Source organism: Saccopteryx bilineata, chromosome 3 (genome assembly GCF_036850765.1).
Source record: "Saccopteryx bilineata isolate mSacBil1 chromosome 3, mSacBil1_pri_phased_curated, whole genome shotgun sequence".
Taxonomy (NCBI): Eukaryota; Metazoa; Chordata; class Mammalia; order Chiroptera; family Emballonuridae; genus Saccopteryx; species Saccopteryx bilineata.
In genome coordinates this window covers 152,588,256-152,606,383 of record NC_089492.1, presented here as the reverse complement: position 1 = coordinate 152,606,383, position 18,128 = coordinate 152,588,256, and the positions used below count along the sequence as shown (strand labels likewise).

The window sequence follows — 18,128 nt, the reverse complement described above, 5'->3', positions numbered from 1 at the left end:
AAGTTCAGAATGAACTTTTTAAAAGTGAGCTACAAAATCATTTGTGTTGTTGTAAAGTTCACAACTTCTAAATGCCTTTGCAGCACTGAACAGGGCTTAGCCTCTGTGCTCACTGTGACATTCATCGCAGGTCTTCGCCCAGCCACAGCCATACGTGCACTTGAGCGGGAGTGTGTTTAGCCAGATCTGTTCTTAGGCCACAGATGGGAGACGAGGGCTGCACCTGTCTCCTGCAGGCAATCCTAGAGGAGCTTGCGAGTCAGCTTGGCCGTGTGGAGCTCACTCAGTTGCCTGGTGTTAGTATTATGCCCCATAGGCTAAAAAGAAATACATTTACATTTCTACTAAATATCTGAGTTCAGAAGCACCAGATTGTCTCAACCCAATGATCAAAATTTCTTCAAATTCTTTACAATATAGAGGAAGAGAGTCAACTTCTATTTGTGTGCATATGTGTTAGTTCCCATACTGTGCGCTTTAGGGGGGCCAGACCAAGTTGGGTCTGAGTTCTGGCTTCTCCACTCACTAGCTATGTGAATTCTGGCAAGTGCTTCTGAGTTTTCCAATTCCTAAAATGGAGATTTTTTCTCGTAAGTGTATTGTAAGTAGTAAGTAGAAACATATGTCTACAACCAAAACCTGACATGCAACTGGCTCATGGACAAGTAGAATGGGTTTGGTGCTGACATGGGAGGCTACCAGAAACCTGCACCCCAGCTTCAGCTCCCATAGCCCTGGTCGGTGCTTTTTACCAACAGGCATGCATTTTCTAAGACTTTTGCTTTATGGTTTAAAATAATTAAGCATATCCCTATTAAATGAGGATAGAAGCAGGAAAATAGCAAGTCAATGCTTGTCATTTACATCTTTTAAGACAGGGGTCTCAAACTCAACTCAGCATGTGGGCCGCAGAGCAAGATCACAGCCGTTTGGCGGCCGCACTAGGTCTACAAAAGGCAACTGTTATGCAACACTTTTCTCACTGCAGTTGAAAACAAAAAAAAATCAGTACAACAAGCACAATCATACATGCAGTTTACTCAGTGTCACAAAACGACCAGAAACTGTAGTTCACATCGCAACTGCTGTTAACTAAGCTAATATCTAGCTAGGATGCTAGAGAAATGAAAAATACAAGTAGGCCCCTAGGCTTACTTAATTTTATCCAAAATATTTTGAACTTCGTGGATTAGTCTGCGGGCCGCACAAAATTGTGCGGGCTGCGAGTTTGAGACCCCTGTTTTAAGAGATTGGTTTCCTACCATGTTACTTTACTAGCTGAGGTTTCTATAATAGGTACATTTGAGTAAGGGTGGTGGTGGGAGCATAAAAGGGGGCCATGTGCAGACAAGGCAAGTCTAGGGCATCTGCAAAACAGGTTTCAGTGGCACGAGGACACTGAGTCACCAAAAGCAAGCTTCACCTACATTCCAACCTCACACGGGGACAGTAACCCCTATGCAATTTTGCATAGAATTGAGTACAGTCAATAAAAACGGTCATGGATAGATGAAATTAATCAGACTCACAGAAATTTAGAATGGTAAGAAATATAGGAATGGTAGTAAAATGATTAACAGTTGTTTAGGGAGTTACCAAGTCAGCAGACACCATCCCATGTCTTTTAAGGAAATCTCCAAATCTGCCTACAGCCTTACAGGCATGGTCAGTGGATTTATTATTCTCACTTTCCTGTTTTTCCATGGAAGCAATGCAGGGAATTATTTCTTCTTCTCCTACTTTCACTCCAAACACTATTTTTAGTGTTAGCATTTGCTATAGAAATGTTCGCTTAGTTCTTTCCCCTCAATGTCATGTCATTTTCCTGACAGACAAGGAAGAGCAGCTCTAGCAGTTTTCAAAAAGAGAGTTATGTGTCTTGGGTACCAAAGTTTTGTTCATAATTCAGTCAAAAGTAAGGAACTGCCCCCCAAATGACAATGATATATCTTTCTGTGATTAAAACCTTTGTTTCCTTTTCATATTTATCTTTTTCATTTATTTATAATAGCAAATGACTACGATGCTGAACTCCTATCAAAAGAATAAGAATGTTGTTAATCTGTTCACCTAAAAAGGTAAGTCGCTCCTCATATTTCTGCTGGTTATCACCAGAGTCTCAGGAAGCCCAGAATTGGGGTGAGGTGGGCTGGTGCCATTACCTACCCTTCTTCTGTGTCAGGTGAGGCGTAGCTCAGCCCTCACTGTATAACGTTGGGCTAGTCACTTTCTGGTCCCCCATAAAATGAGGCTGAAGAGCATGATCTCTAAGATCCTGCAAGACTCCGACCTTCCAAATTTGAATTCCAGCCATGTAGCACATTGTGCTGGAGTGGCAAGACAAGCTCCAGGAAGCTTGTTCTAAACGAGAGTCAGTGCAGCATTGGGTGCTCAGAAACACAACCGAGTGCTCATTGGCAGACATGGTCGCTCTCACTCAATGCCGTACAGTACATTTATACTCCCACATTTGTTCTCCCTGCTTCTAAATTAGTCAGTATAAAGACTTTTCAAGGATTAGCTGACTTAAAGCCATATTTGCCAAAGAAGCTCTGTGGGCCAGCATAGGAATCAGACACATGCTTGTTTTACCTCTCTGCTCCAAAGAGAAGTAGTGGTTTAGACTTCTTTACAAGCAGAATGAAATTCTCAATCTCTTATTTAAAATATTACTCTATATAAACACAAATGGGCATTGCTGTGGGCATTATTCCAAAATAATCTTGCAGATTCTCTTCCAGTCCAGGAAGCTGATATCTCTGGACAGCAAGTACTTATGAGGTTAGAGTGAGCATTGGACACGAAAGTGCAGTTTCATAGAAAATAACATTATTTGCTAAAACCCAACAAATCTATGATTTTTAGATGGTGTAACAAGACAACACACTTAAAAGGGAATAATTTAAGAATATTATAAAATGTGGGCAGCTTAAAACTGAGAGCATTTTTTGAGTTGCCACAAGGTAATGCTCTGGACATTCCTGAAAACGATCTATACGCTTCTGACAGATATTTACATGGCTGCCCAAGTTTCCAAAATTTCAGACTGTCAATGTTTAGCATTTGTCAAAATGAGAAAGAGAAAAATGGTGCCCCAAAGTGTCTTTGCTAAGAGTCTGAATCCTATTGGAATAATAACCTCTATGTATAATGTTAAGCTTATTGAGCTTGGATTGAGACAAGGCATGTCTAATAAGCCTCTGCAATACACAGCCAGTGAGTGGGATGGAGAAGTGGAGTTCCCAGCAATAAGACTAGAACTCTAAAATAAACTCTGCATTAGTTTCCTATTGTTGCAGTAACAAATTACCACAAACTCAGTGGCTTAAAACAACACAAATTAAAAGACAATATGGTGGTTCCTCAAAAAACTAAGGACTAGAATTACCATATGACCCAGAAATCCCTCTACTGGGTATCTACCTGAAAAACTTGAAAACACTGGTACACAAAGACACATGCACCCCCATGTTCATCGCAGAATTATTCACGGAGGCCAAGACATGGTAACAACCAAAGTGTCCCTCAATAGGGGATTAGATAAGAAGATGTGGTACGTGTGTGTGTGTGTGTGTGTGTGTGTGTGTGTATATATATATATAATGGAATACTACTTAACCATAAGAAATGATGACATAGTGACATTTATGACAACATAGATGGAACTTGATAACATTATACTAAGTAAAATAAGTAAATCAGAAAAAGCTGAGAACTATATGATTTCACACATAAGTGGGATATAAAACTGAGACTCATGGACATAGACAAAAGTGAAGTGGTTACCAAGGGGAGGGGAGTAAAGAAGAACAAATATATAGTGACAGAAAATGATGTGACTTTGGGTGATGGGTACACAATATAATCAACAGTTCAAATGCTATAAAGATGTTTACCTGAAACCTATGTATTCTGATTGATCAATGTCACCCCATTAAATTTAACTTCCCTCTCTTTCTTTCTCTTCTTTCTTTCTTTCTTTCTTTCTTTCTTTCTTTCTTTCTTTCTTTCTTTCTTTCTTTCTTTCTTTCTTTCTTTCTTTCTCTCTTTCTCTCTCCCTCCCTCCCTCCCTCCCTCCCTCCCTCCCTCCCTCCCTCCTTCCCTCCCTCCCTTCCTCTCTCCCTTCCTTCTTCTCTCTCTCCCTCCCTCCCTCCCTTCCTCCCTCCCTCCCTTCTTGCCTTCCTTCCTTCCTGGCTTCCTTCCTTTTAGCAAAAGAGAGAGACAGAGACAAAGAAGAAAGGAGAGAGATGAGAAGCATCAACTTGTGGTTGCATCATTTTAGTTGTTCAATGATTGCTTCTCAAATGTGCCTTGAGTGAGGGGGGGGGCTCAAGCTGAGCCAGTGACCCCTTGTTCAAGCCAGTGAGTGACCTTTGGGCTCAAGCCAGCAACCATGGGGTCATGTCTATGCTTTCATGCTCAAGTTGGCAATCTTGTGCTCAAGCTGGATGAGTCTGCACTCAAGTCTACAACCTTAAGGATTTGAACCTGGGTCCTCCGTGACCCAGGTTGATGCTCTATCTGGTGCACCACCACCTAGTCAGGCTAAACTTAGTTTCTGTATTAAAATAACCACAAACTTTCAGTTCTCTCAGTTCTGGATGTCAGAAATTTGGTATGTGCCTCACTAAGCTAAAATCAAGGTGTTGGCAGGATTGTGTTCCTTCTGGAGACCCAAGGAGAGAATTCATTTTCTTGCCTTTTGGAGTTTCTAGACTAGAGGCTGCCCACTTTCTCTGGCCTTATCTGCCTCCTTTTTCCCGTTTAAAGCACCCTTGTGATTACATTGGGCCCACTAGGATAATCAGAAAACCTTCCTATTTTTAAGGTCAGCTGCTTAGAAAACTTAATTCTATGCCTAATAATATAAATTTTCTCTGACAAACAAAACCATCTGTTTAAAAGAATATGATGGGGACCAGAACATACAGTGCATAAGGGCTAGTTGCTGGAGGGAACAGGAGGAGAAGCTGCCCCGGGGACAAGTGGAAGTACGCCCAGTGTGCCATTCGGGCCAGAGAATTCTAGGAGCTCTCATAGCCTCTGACTCATCTAGAGTCTTAGACCTATTCATAGCCAAAGACTCAGGAATTCCTCTTCTGGATCTCTCCCAAGGATATAATTATAAATGCAAACAAATTATGTACACAGACATTTGTTAAAGAAATTTGTATAATGCCTTCAAATTGGAAACAGTGCAGGAGAGAAATGGTAAAATAAATCATGCTCTATCCACATGATGGACTATTAGGCAACTCCCAAAATTTACATTTATGTAGACTTAGTTATCACATGGGAAGATACTTATAATGTAGTTGAGGAAAAAACTGGGACAGAAAATTGTGTATTTGGCTTCATCTCAACTATGTGGAATACAGTTGAGTTTGTAGGCTAACTCCATGCCTTCCTTAGAAAATAAAAAGTAGAAGAGAAAACAATAAAATGCACCAGTGATTCATTTCAGATTGGAATTACTGGTAATCTTTCCTTCTTTCTTATTTTATGTATTGTTCTATTTGTTTTTCAGAGAATGCCTAAAGGAATTAGAGTCCAACTGGGTTCAGAAACCATAAATTTTTGTGGTTTTAGTCTGTATGGGTCTGTGATTTTCCTTAGTAGGTCAGAAAGGCCTCACTGTAGGCACAGAAAAGCCTGGTGTAGGCTTGAGACTTCAACCAGAAAGACCAGGAAATGGGACAGGAGGTGCCCATAAGACAGTAGTTGGGGCGATGACTGGGACCATGAAAATCAGGGCTGCAAAGGGAGGCTGGGAAGGGATGATTTGAGACACTAGAGCAGTCAAAAAGCCAAAAACCCTGGGAAGGGCAGAACTTTGGGAAAGAGGGAGTAAGACCAGGGTGGAAAAGAGCAGAGAAGACAGAGTACTACAAATTCATACTTCTGAGGGAGGTGGAGCAATTTAGAGTCAGACAGGTCATGGTGGGAATGCACTAATTAACAGATATTTTTCAAGCAGCTACTGTGTAGCAGCTCTGTGCTAGGTGCTAGGGGTTGGCTATACAACACTAATGCTCAAAATTGATTCACATTCTGCCCTCACGGAGCTGTTCTCTGCTTGGGGAATTCAGAAACCAAAAATAAACCATTAGACAGGGTGAGATGTACTCTAAAGAAAAGAACAAGGGCAAGTGGGAAATACAGTCCAGAATAAAAAAGATCAAAGCAAGTGACATTTGAGCTAAACCCTGAAGGATGAACAGGAGTCAACCTGGTGAAGGGCGGGGAAGGCAAAGGGCAATGAGTAAAGCCCTCCAGGGAGTGGCTGTTGGGAGAGGCCTCAGGAAGGGAAGAGGTGGGGTTTGGAACAAGGCCAGTTTGGCTGGAGTGGCGTGAGCAGATGGTGTCATTGAGAAGAGGCCCAAGAGGCGGGCCTCAGACAGAGTAGGCCCTCTTAAATGGCTTGGGTTTAATCCCAAGGGCCTGAACAACCCTGTTTTGTTGTTTTGAAACTGAGGGTTTTGAAAGAGGGACGTGGCCCTAGCTGGTCACTCAGTGGATAGAGCATCAGCTCAGAGTATGGACACCCTGGGTTCAATTCCCAATCAGGGCACACAGGAGAAGCAACCATCTGCTTCTCCCCCCTGCCACTACCCCTTCTCTCCCTCTTCCCCTCCCGCAGCCAGTGGCTTGGTTTGAATGTGGCCCCTGACACTGAGGTGCATGAGCCTCAGGGGCTAAAAATAGATTGGCACTCAAACATTGGCTCAAGATGGGGTTGCTGGGTGGATCCTGGTCTGGGTGAAAGTGGGAATCTGTCTCACTATCTCTGCTCCTTTCAATTAAAAAAAAAAGGAAAATAAAAAGAAAGAGGGACATGACATGGTCATTCATATTAGTGCACTAGGATGCAAAGGACACTGGCTGGGATCTGGATTCTGCAGGACAACCAGCCTGTGGGACAGCCAGCCTCAAAAGTAGGGCTTGTGTGGTCTGTGACAATGAGGCAGCTCAAGTCCACTTCTATCACCAAGGCTCATCTGGGCAATGGGCCTGTTGTCATGAGAAGGATGACATTCTTTTATTTTTAGTTGTTTCCTTGCTGGTTCTTAGCTCCAGTCCTCCAATCTGCACCTATGGGGTCTATATTTTCTGAGCCCAAGGTAAGACAGAGTGAGTGTTTTATAAGGGAAAACTCCAGAGCAGAATCCTGGGGTGAAGCACTGTATTGAATAAAGAACACAGTCTCCTAGGTCCCAGCCTGGTTAGAAGCCTGGTGCCTTTGGCAAAATTCTCTTTGCCCATTAATGGCAGTCCTCTGATTTTTCGAAATGAAGAGTCAAGAAAGTGGAGACTAAATTTCAATATGCTTGCTTTCTGATATCCCAGAGGATATCCCATTTTGAGTGTGGGAAGGGCTGATTCTCATTTATTTCCTAAACTAAAAGCAGTTTTCAGTTTGCAGAATTAGGTTCCATTTTTTAGAAAGGCAGCATGTTCAGTGCTGGGAGTGCAGTTTGTGGGTTCAAATCCTGGCTCTGCTTACTTCTGGCATGACTTTGGGTACATTATTTGCCTTTTCCATGCCTGAGTCCCCTCGCCCACAACATGGAGATAATAATAGCAGTCTCTCATTTGTAAAGTGGAGTAATGGCAGGTCTTAGCTCAGGGACCTGCTGGGGTCTGAAGGTTTGTTTCCTTGAAACTTCCGCAAGCCCTACTTGATCATGTTAACTTCTCAGCCTGACTTCGAGGCATGGTCCAAGAGCATTTGAGAAAGGAAAGGGCTCCCTTGAAAGCCACATGTCAGGGCCCTGGGGACCCAGTCCTCAGCAGGAAGGTGGAAGAGAGGAGGATGGGGGAGCGATATTCTTTCTTTCAACCTTTTAAAGCATGAAAGTTTTTGCTCTCCTAGACCCCAGAAATTTTCCATTCCCCTAACCTATTCACAAAGTTCCCTATCACTTGCTATTTTGGATGTTGACACTGTGTTCTTTCTCAGCTTCAAAGCCTTTAGGAACTTCAAAAGCCACCCACAGCTCACATAAATAAAGCCAGAGGCTTAAGATAGTCAGGAAACAAATGAATCCTTAGGTAGAAAGGTGATTTATAGAGTCAGTAAATATTTAATAGTTAAAACACAATGTGATTTTGAAAAGCAAGGAGCAGAGGCTGAAGGTGGGAAAAGAGAGAAGGGTTTGTAGATTTGCTGATGTTGTTGGGTTTTGAGGGTTCTTCTTGTGCAAAGCAAACACACTGACAAAGTCACTGATTCTGTCCTGAGTAACCTGGCCATTGTAGGTGCAGGTCATTAACTTGGGGGCCATGGACCCATTCACAATATACTTTTGTTTCTTCTACACTGAGAACTTAAAGCACTTACCTGTCCAAAGGGGTTCTTAAATGAATAGCTTGTGCCAAAGGGTTTCCAGGGGGGTCTTCAGGTTATGACACAGTTCCATTCCTACAACAGTGATGTAATCCATATTTTGGTGTAAGTCGAAACACACCCTATTCTAAGTCACTTACCTAATTCTAACACAGTTGTAAAATTATAATCTAGAACATAAAAACAACAAAGCCACAGAAAAAGAATACTGAATATTCTTCCACCACAAGTAACCCAACTAGTTCAACCACATAATCGGTAAGTACAACGCTAAGGGTTATGCCGCAAGACTTGTCTCAATTTTTAAAAATTTTTATGGGAGTGATTGTCCTAGACTCAAAACGTCCTATGTCGAGATGTCCTAAGTGAGGACCCACTGTATATAAAAAAATGCAAAGGGAAATTTCTCTATATACGCTTATTAAATGAGATCTGTCTGTCTTTTTCACGTGCCACTGATTCTTCTATTTGGGATTTTGGTCCCCATTTTTATTTTGTTCCTGTCTGCCGCCAGAGGTGGAAAGAGCCCCTCCCAGTGTTGTCCCTTTTCTCTGTTGCAGAGAGTTGTGCAAATGCACGTAAAACTCATCAGACCCACCACCCAGGGAGTGGCGAAGGGGCCAGGTGATTGTCTCCCAAAGAACAGCGCTGGCAGTTCAGACTTCAGGTAACAGTCTGACCTCAGCACCCTCTCTCCCAGCTGACATACAGGTTTCCACGTGTAAACTGCTGTGGCCTTGGTTCCTGCGGGAACACAGTTGGCATTCGTCTTCCCTCCCTGCTTTTGGGGACCGTGATTGGGGTGGGGGCGATCCAGATCTCAGCGCGAGTGTCCTGACTGGCTGAGCATCCGACCCCCCAGTACGTTTCCAAATAGGGTCACCCCACATGGGCCAGCTGCCTGTAAAAGAAAAAAGGGGAGCGAGCGCAGCTGCCAAGTCCTTAGCAGCCAGCCTTCCCACACTTGTGGTGTCACAACAGTGAGTCACCTCAAGATAGGGCAGCTGCTTCCTAATTAGCCTGGAGGCGCTCGGGACCCACACGGTTATAAAAAACCAACTTTTACTTTTATTCACGTCCCACCTCGGCGCCCACTCCCTCTGGCCCGCCTCGTTGCCCGCCGGTTTCGCCAGGCGGGTCCGGAACACAGGCCCGGGTGACCCGCGAAAGCGAAGGTGATCTGTAAGGGGGATGCTGGAGTGCCGGCGCGCGGGGCCGCCGCATGGACTCGCTCTCCAGACCCGTCCGAGTCTTGGGTGGACCACGGCCCGCTGAGGTCAGGGCGGCCGGGCCCGAAGCCCCGACAGCGCCGCCGCGCGGGCGGGTAGGAAGGTGCCCTGCCGCCTCGGTTCTGCCGAGCGAGCGGCACGGCGTCCGCCCCCGCGGAGCCGAGCGTGACCGGGAAGCGACGCTGGCTGGGAGCGCGTCCAGGAGCGCGAGCGCTGTCGCGAGAGGATCGTGCCCGCGCGGGTCCCGAACGCCGGGCTTCGTGAGGCCAGCGGCTACCTGCTGCTTCGCAACCCGGCCGCAGGATCCCGCGGGGCCGCCAGGAGCGCCCCGGCTGGAACAGCCCCGCCGCCGGTGCAGGTACTGGGAGCCGGGACATGGAGTGGCCGCGGCGCGCGGGGGCCAGACCGGCGGCGCGGGGCTTCGGGTGGGGGCGGCGCGGGCGGCAGTCGTGTCCCGACGTCGGGCTGGTTGCGGGGGCGCGGAGGGCTGGGCCACGCCGCCCGGTGGCCATGCCTCGGCGGTGCGGGCGCGGGCCGGGGAAGCGCAGGGCTGGGGCGAGGGGAGCTGGCTGTGCTCCCAAAGTTTCCCTTTGCTCACTTTGCTGGACTTAACTTGGACTTGGGAGGCAAAGCCTGGCAGGTAATGCGTGAATAAAATAAAAGGTGAAGGGAGCGGGGCTTGCCAGGTGGAGATTATTGGTATGGGAAAGATTTGTGCTCCTGTCCCTAAAGGCCATTGCAGGAGAAAATGGGGACAAATTCATTCGCTGTCTTTTTTTTTTTGTTCAGCTAATGGTATATTTATTAAACAAGTTTGACTACAAGCCAGTAGAAAGGGATTCTGGGTTTGATTTAGGAAATGTTTAAATTTTTAATCAACAGATATTTGTTGAACAGACGCTTTCTATCAGGAAAGGCTTTAATAAGAGGCTAACAAGTGTAGCTAGGTAGGTAGTTGCTCAGATGAGCTAACGTTGGGCTTTTGAAATGCAAGGAGAAGGAGATGCCAGCAGAGTTGGATTTGGGACTTGTGTAGGTACAGGCCCACAGCTAGCATCGTGTCACTGATAAACAATTCATTTTGAGTCAGGAAATCCTTTAAGTGGAAGACAAGCAGCAGCGTGATCCTTTTAGAGCTCACCCCCACACCTTCTCAAGCTGATGTCTTAAAATATCTTCCCTTATCCAAGCCCACAGGCTTCCTTCATTTACATAATTCATACATGACCATGGAACAGACTGTTTAGACCCCATATTCTCCTTGGAGCTCAGCCACAGTGTTCACACCTGGGATGATGGGGCACTGTGGTCACTCTTAAGGGCCCTTCAAGGTTATTAAATTGTAAGGAGAAACATGTATCTAGAGATAGTGCAGTTCAGGGACATCTGGGGTCCCTGCCTTCGGGGCTGGTGGAGAAGGCTTGAGCTGGGCTGGCTTCCTGGCTCTGCCTCAGTGCTGTGTTAAGCCATGTCGGAGCTTGAGATCAGTAAGGAATGCTGATTCTGTCTTTATTTAAAATTGTGATATTTTTCTACAACGTGGATTTTGTATTAGTTTAGGTGTTTGAAAAACACTGCATTAAAACATGGATCTCAAGAAGGTTTTTGGTGCTCCTTAAACTTTGTGCCTGAGGTGAGTGCCTCACTTACCTCACCTTAGTTTTAGACTTGCCTGTGAGTCAGTTTTCTTAACCTCTCTAAGCACGTTTCCTCATTTCAAATAAAAACAGTGGGCTCTCCACTGATGTTGCACAGCTACTGCAGAGCATCTGGCTGCTGCACAGGACCAGCCACAAAGGCATACTAAAGGATGGCTCTCCTAGTGGCAATGCTGTTGAGCTTGACCATCTTGAACTTGTCATGGAATCTTGCTGAGTCTCAGCTGGCTGTTCGGCAGAATGGGAGTAACGATAGCCAGCTCACACGGTCAGGGATAGATGAGAGGCTGCTTGTGAAAGCATCTGACCACCCGGGCAGGTAAGTTTTCCGTGTTGCCGTGGTGGGCCTGGATTTGCCTTGGCAAGCTTGCAACCACCTGCTTTTTCTCTGGACGTTAGCCTTGTGCCTTGTCATGCACAGACACTCATAAATTCTGCATGGGGACGCATGGAAGCGTTTGAATCAGAGTAGGGATGTTTCCTGCCCAGTTTATCATGGAAAGGGCAGAGCTTACCAGCTACAAGTGTGCAGCTTTTGTTATAAGAGAACTTACTTTTGCTACCCCGAATCAATGAATTTGGTTCCATTTCTTACATTTGGTCCTAGCTTGTGATTGTGATTTTCCTGAACCGAATTCAGTCAATATTATCTCAGTAACTGTCTAGTTTAAAGCAGCTTGGTACCTTGAGAGTCAGCCTCTCAGCCTCTCCAGGTCACCTTGCAGCCCCTTCTTCCACAGGAGGTCTCTGGGTACTAGGAGCAGGTTGTGGTCACATCAGGGGCTGTGGGGAGAGTGTCCTCTTGTTGGTCATTTGATCCTTTGCTGAGTTTCTCACCACCATTGAGCCTCCTCCTGTTTCCACTGAACATTGTCTAGCTGGGTGTCACTGGGGTGAGCCTCAGCTGGGAACCTGCCTACTGCACCCTGGCCCTGAAGTTCCCACACTGTGGGTCTCTTCCAGGTCCCTGCTGGGCACCTGAGTACCTGCCCAAGTAGCCAGAGCCATGCTGGGATGCCGTTTCTGCGTGGTCTCCAGTGGTCCCAGCAGGAAGCAGGACAAAAATTCACCATGCTTTCCGTGTCCCCTCTGCTTTGCAGAGGTGGCTCTTCCTTTACCACCTCTCCCCTCCTGGCCAGGTGTAGGGGGGGAGGGGCTTGGTCCTTCCAGATCCCCCCTAACCTGTACTGCAGGAGCTTCTTTCTACCTGGGGAGCAGAATCATTCTTATGTTGTATCTTCTGTCCTCTGTATATTGTGGCTTACAGTAAAGCTCTGGGTTGAAACTTCAAAACTTTGCTTGTGATAGGTAAAGGGAATTTAAATATCATTTTTCTTTTAACTCCTCATTCCTAGACAAACCAGATGCACCCTGATGCAGGGAGGAGCAATCTGGGGAAAGAGACAGGGAGCTCCCTTCCTCTCCCCTTCTCTAGTTTTCTGGGCTTCAACCTGGGTTATGTGCACTGGACTTCTTACTCCCTGGAAAAGACTGGAAAAGCTAGGGTGGGGAGAAAGAACTGCTGGAGAAACCAGCCAGGGAATGGGAGGAAGCAGGAAAAATACAGTTTGAAGGGTTGGTGGAGGGGGAGAAAAGAAATGCTTTCTGCTCTCACAGTACTAAGCCCAGCCTGGTAAGTGGAATTTCATGTGGATTAATGTCTTTCAAACCATCATTCCTGTTCATGCTGCTGCTTCTGCATAGTCAGAATGGCCTACTATATGCTTGGCATTTGCTAAAAGCAATTGAGTGAATGTAGAAAAATCCCAGACATAATTGCTTCTTCAGGATGCTTAAGAATTACTTGGAGAATAAGATTAGCCTGTTTTGAGGTCCAAAGCTGAATACTCAAGCCCTGGGTTTTGTTCACATTCAGTGAGTAGAAGATGAAATGGTTAGGGAAGGCTTCTTGGAGGAGGTGGGACTTTAAGTAACAGTAAGTTTTGGTCACATGGACATGAGACGAAAGAGAACTTCCCATGAGATGGAGCTCTTGATTCCCTGGAGACAGAAGGACCTGGCAGGATGGCCTTTTGGGACCCAGCTGTGGCTTGACTCTTCCTGGTGTCTTTCTGATCCTTCTCATTGTCTAGGTACCTGTAAACCCTGTCACTTGTAGGTAGGACAACTTTAAATTCCTGTGTTTTCTCCACACTGAATGGAAATTAGCTACATTTTCTTTTACTTCTGTTATTCTTAAAGTATCTGTATCCGGAAAATCATTTTGAACTTTTAGGTTAGGCAATTGGTCCTTCTTACCTTAGAATTCTTTGTATTGCTTTAATGGGCTTTACTCCTTAATCCCGAGCTCTGTGGGTCATGAACCAGAAGTTGCCACGTGAGTGCTTAGCAAATTGACAGGACAGGTTTGGTCAGGCAGCCAGGGACACCCCCTCACCAGAATCAGCCACTAACTCCATGCAGACACTTGCACTGTTCCTGGTAGGAAGGGCTCTCAAATATTTTTCTTATGATTAAGGTATCGGTGAAAAGAAATCACAAAAGATCCCTTTGAAAGGGAGGAATGGAAAGTTATTTGTTTGCTCAAACCTCCTGGCCTTGGTGTGTGGGGCTGGTTTTCAAATGTCTGAAGCTTGAGAACTTCCAGAAGGCTTGCTTTCCCTCTGAGGTCTATAGACCAAGCTCTCCTTGGTTTCTGCCCCTGAGTTCCCATGTCTGTGGGAGGCATTAGCTGTGGTGTACACGCTTCCTAAGAAACCACTCTCAGAATGGCTGCTGCCAGTGTGGGGTGTGAACGTGTCAGCGGTGTTTTGCTTTCTTAAAGCAAGTGGTCCACCTGAGAGGGACAGGCAGATGGTCAGGGCTCCAGTGTCAATTATGGACACCCCATAGAGTGGCTGGTGATTCATTCTCTCTCTCTCTCTTTCTTTCTCTCTCACCACTTGAGATACTATATCAGCAGAGAAAATGCTTCATAAATTATTTGTAGCTGTTTTTCTTCCATTGTTTTCTTAGAAGGTGGAAGAGCATTTATTATAATTCCCGACGAGGATCCTCTAAAGTACCTAAAGCAGTCAAGAGTCCTTCTGCACAGGGGATCCGGTGGCATTTAAAGAAAATGAGCAAATGGGCTGTACAGAGTGCTCCCTAGCAGAGCTATTGGGAGATGGCAAAAGGGCAATGACCTTGGTACAATTTCTTTATTTATTTTTAATTTCCTTTTAAATTTTAAAGTTGCTTTTAGAGAGAGGGGAAGGAGCAGGGAGAGAAAGAGACAGAAAGAGAGAGAAGCATTCATTTGTTGTTCCACTTAGTCATGCATCCATTGGTTGCTTCCTGTGTAAGCCCTGACCGGGGATAGAACCTGCAACCTTGGTGTTTTGGGACGATGCTGTAACCTACTGAAATAGCTGGTCAGGGCTGACCTTGGTGCAGTTTAAAACACACAGTGAGAAGCAAGGGGAAGCAGATGAGGAAGGTAACAGAGGTAGGAGAGGGTGCACTTGGCAGAGTGCCCTCAGCCCTGAGGTCCACAGCGTATGTGTGTTCCGTCCTGCTCTGCAGTGCCTGTTTCCCTGCTATATATATATGCTCACAGGGACCAGAGTTACAAAACTAGCAGTGGGGCCATGGATGGGAGGTTCTAGGCCAGCGACACACACGTGTTGTGCAAGCTTAGGAGCAGTTCTGCCCTGTCCAGAGGCAGATTTAACAGTGGGCGCACCAGACGCGCGCCCTGGGCCCCGACTTCTGAAGGGCCCCACAAAACCCCAACTTTACACTTTTTTTCTAATGACATCAAGTTTGGTTTCATATGTGCAATTTTAACATTAGTAGTACATAATATTGTTTTATTTATTTAAAAATGTGGTTAAAAAAGCCCATCAATAGATGACTGGATAAAGAAGATGTGGCACATATACACTATGGAATACTACTCAGCCATAAGAAATGATGACATCGGAACATTTACAGCAAAATGGTGGGATCTTGATAACATGATACGAAGCGAAATAAGTAAATCAGAAAAAAACAGGAACTGTATTATTCCATACGTAGGTGGGACATAATAGTGAAACTAAGAGACATTGATAAGAGTGTGGTGGTTACGGGGGGGAGGGGGGAATGGGAGAGGGATAGGGGGTGGGAGGGGCACAAAGGAAACAAGATAGAAGGTGACAGAGGACAATCTGACTTTGGGTGGTGGGTATGCAACATAATTGAACGACAAGATAACCTGGACTTGTTATCTTTGAATATATGTATCCTGATTTATTGATCTCACCCCATTAAAAAAATAAAATTATAAAATAAAAAAAAATAAAAAATAAAAAAAAAATAAAAATGTGGTTAACATGTATTTTTATTTTCCCTGTCTTTTTTTTAAGGGGCCTGATATTTTCTTCTGCTACCGGGTCCTCAACCGACCTTAATCCGACTCTGGCCCTGCCACATCTGTGGCTTGCAGGCTTGACGAAAAGCTGTGGATTAAAAAAACAGAATGGTTGTCTCCAGGGGGTAGCAGAAAAATGACCTAAGTTAGGTTCCCCTTGTATACTTGGTCTGATGCGCATGACCGTATCGTGGATATTCAGTGCCATTTCAGACACCACTTAGCATGTCATGAACATTTACTGCGCAGCTGCCTGGGTCTGCATAGCCTTGTGGACAATAGGAGTCTCTTGGTTTTTCCAGAGCTTTCTGTCTATGTCTAATACACACATGCTCTCCTTCCTGTGTATTTATCTATACTTAGTGTATCTTAGAAGGGTCATCATTCCCTTTGCTGTCTTTTCTTCACAATGGAATATTTTCAAACAATACAACACAGGTACATTATAGAAGAACACTAAATTAGTCTCGTAAAATCAGTTTCCAGATTGGGTAATTTTTGCAAAGCCACCGTCCCACTGAGATGGGTGAGCTTGCAGAGCTTGGGGACCCGTGGGACCACGGTAGGTCTTCATGGGCTCATGTAGCACTCTGTGTTCGCAGATGGGCACTGTGCATGTTCAGGGCTGGTTTCTGCTCTCAGCTCCTCAGGAAAGAACTGACCGTGGGAGAATGGCCCTCGGTCATGATCTATATACTGCTTTGAGCTTGTGCAAGGCAGTCTCAACTCTCAGCTCTTTTTGGTCTGGTTGCAGCTCATGGCCAGGTGCACTGTCTGCACCTGACAGGTGCAGGGACAGGTGCAGTCAGTGTAGAGGCTGCCCTTTGTCGTAGGGCAGAGGCTCAGGCCTGGGTCTCCCTCTCTTTCTCATTTTTTTTAGTTTATTGGGGTAACATTGGTTCAAAACCATGCAGGTTTGAAGTGTGCAACTCAACAAAATATCATCTGCGCACCACATTGTGCACCCATTGCCTGAATAAAGTCTCTCCCTTCCCATTCATCCCCACTTTGCCCCCTCCTCCTAGTCCCCCCACCTTTCCTTCGCTGTCACTATGATGATGTCTATGTCTGCGTGTTTCATACACATACACCTATACACATGCACACCTGCATGCACACACACACATTTTGCTTAATCCCTTCACCTTTTTTTCACCTAGCCTCCTTCCCTCTGACAGTTGTCTGTCTGTTTTATATATTTATGCTTCAGTTTCCATTTTGTTTGTTCAGTTATTGTGTTCATTAGATTCCACATATAAGTGAGATCATATGGTACTTGTCTTTCTCTGACTGGCTTATTTCACTTAGCATAATAATCTCCACAGACCTGGGTCTCTTGAGGTCACTCCTCTGGGACATGCTGTGAGCTGTTCTTACCATCTCCCTTCTGCACCTACTACTTTAACCTGGTTGTAATACCTATCTCCTAGTCCCGTGGGCCATCTTGCTTTAATGTCTTAATGATTTATGAGTTCTCTCACCCCCTCTTCCCAAAGAGTAGTACCAAGAACCTTTTGTGGGTCCTTTTTGCAAGGAGGCTTTGGGACTTAGAAGTGGCAGTGCTGACCCTGCTCATGGTAGAAAGGAGGAGGAGGAGAAGGAGGAGAAGGAGGAGAAAGGGGGGAGGGGGAGAGGAAGAGGGAGGAGGAGGAGGAGGATAAGGGGGGGAAGGGGAGAGGAAGGGGGAGGAGAAGGAGAAGGAAGAGAAAGGGGGAGGGGGAGAGGAAGGGGGAAGAGGAGGAGAAGAAGGAGAAAGAAGGGGGAGGGGGAGAGGAAGGGGAGGAGGAGGAGAAGGGGAAGAAGAGGGAGGGAGGGGGAGAGGAAGGGTGAGGGGAAGGAGGAGGACGGGGATGGGCTCAGTAGGTGGGTAAGACCCACCCACTTGACATCTGAACCACAGGCCATACCACCCCACCTGGTGATTCATTCTCTGTGAACTGGGATCATTTCCACAGAAATAGAATTGATTACGTATTTTTGGATGGTTGTTGGGTGTCAGCTGCATGCTCCATCGGAAGTGAGATATTAAAATCACCATAGGTTTGCTCTTCCAGTATACTATCTGTGTGAAAATGGGCTCTTGAGACACACATACAAGCACTCTGAAGGTGAGTCATTTATTTTCCAAGGCTTAGCCAGTGTCATCTTGTTTCCATGGCTTACATGATCAAATATGGGTCTTAGATTTGAGTAAGCAGGACTTACCTGTTACCACATTTAGAACTGAAATTACTAGGTGCATTGCCTGGATCCTGAGGCAGCCCAGGGGAATCTCTAGGTGGTGGAGGAACCACTGTGGACAGGACTTGGCCAGGCCAGCACTCAAGGTAGGCCAGGACGATAGTGAACTTGGCACAGAGCAGGCCTGCCTACTGTCTGGGGCTTGGACCAAACTTGTGATTTGGCTCAGTCCAGCCAGCCTGCTCTTTGGCTGGTCCCTTGTGTGGCTCAAGGCCAGGCCATTGTACCACAGGCTCTACATCTAGCACATGCAGGGGCAGAACATGAGCAGGCGTCTTGGTAACATTTGGGGGCATATC

General features: G+C 45.8%; 1 protein-coding gene across 1 annotated transcript in view; it reads left to right on the top strand.

Annotated features, from left to right (window-relative positions):
* Window positions 1-9,395: 9,395 nt before the first annotated feature.
* The window catches only part of CRACDL (CRACD like), a 204,584-nt gene continuing 195,851 nt past the window's right edge, over window positions 9,396-18,128 (top strand). Inside the window, exon 1 of the mRNA XM_066267806.1 lies at window positions 9,396-9,934. Coding sequence (XP_066123903.1) covers window positions 9,570-9,934 — 365 coding nt within the window. The 5' untranslated portion in view covers window positions 9,396-9,569. The remainder of the gene's footprint in view (window positions 9,935-18,128) is intronic.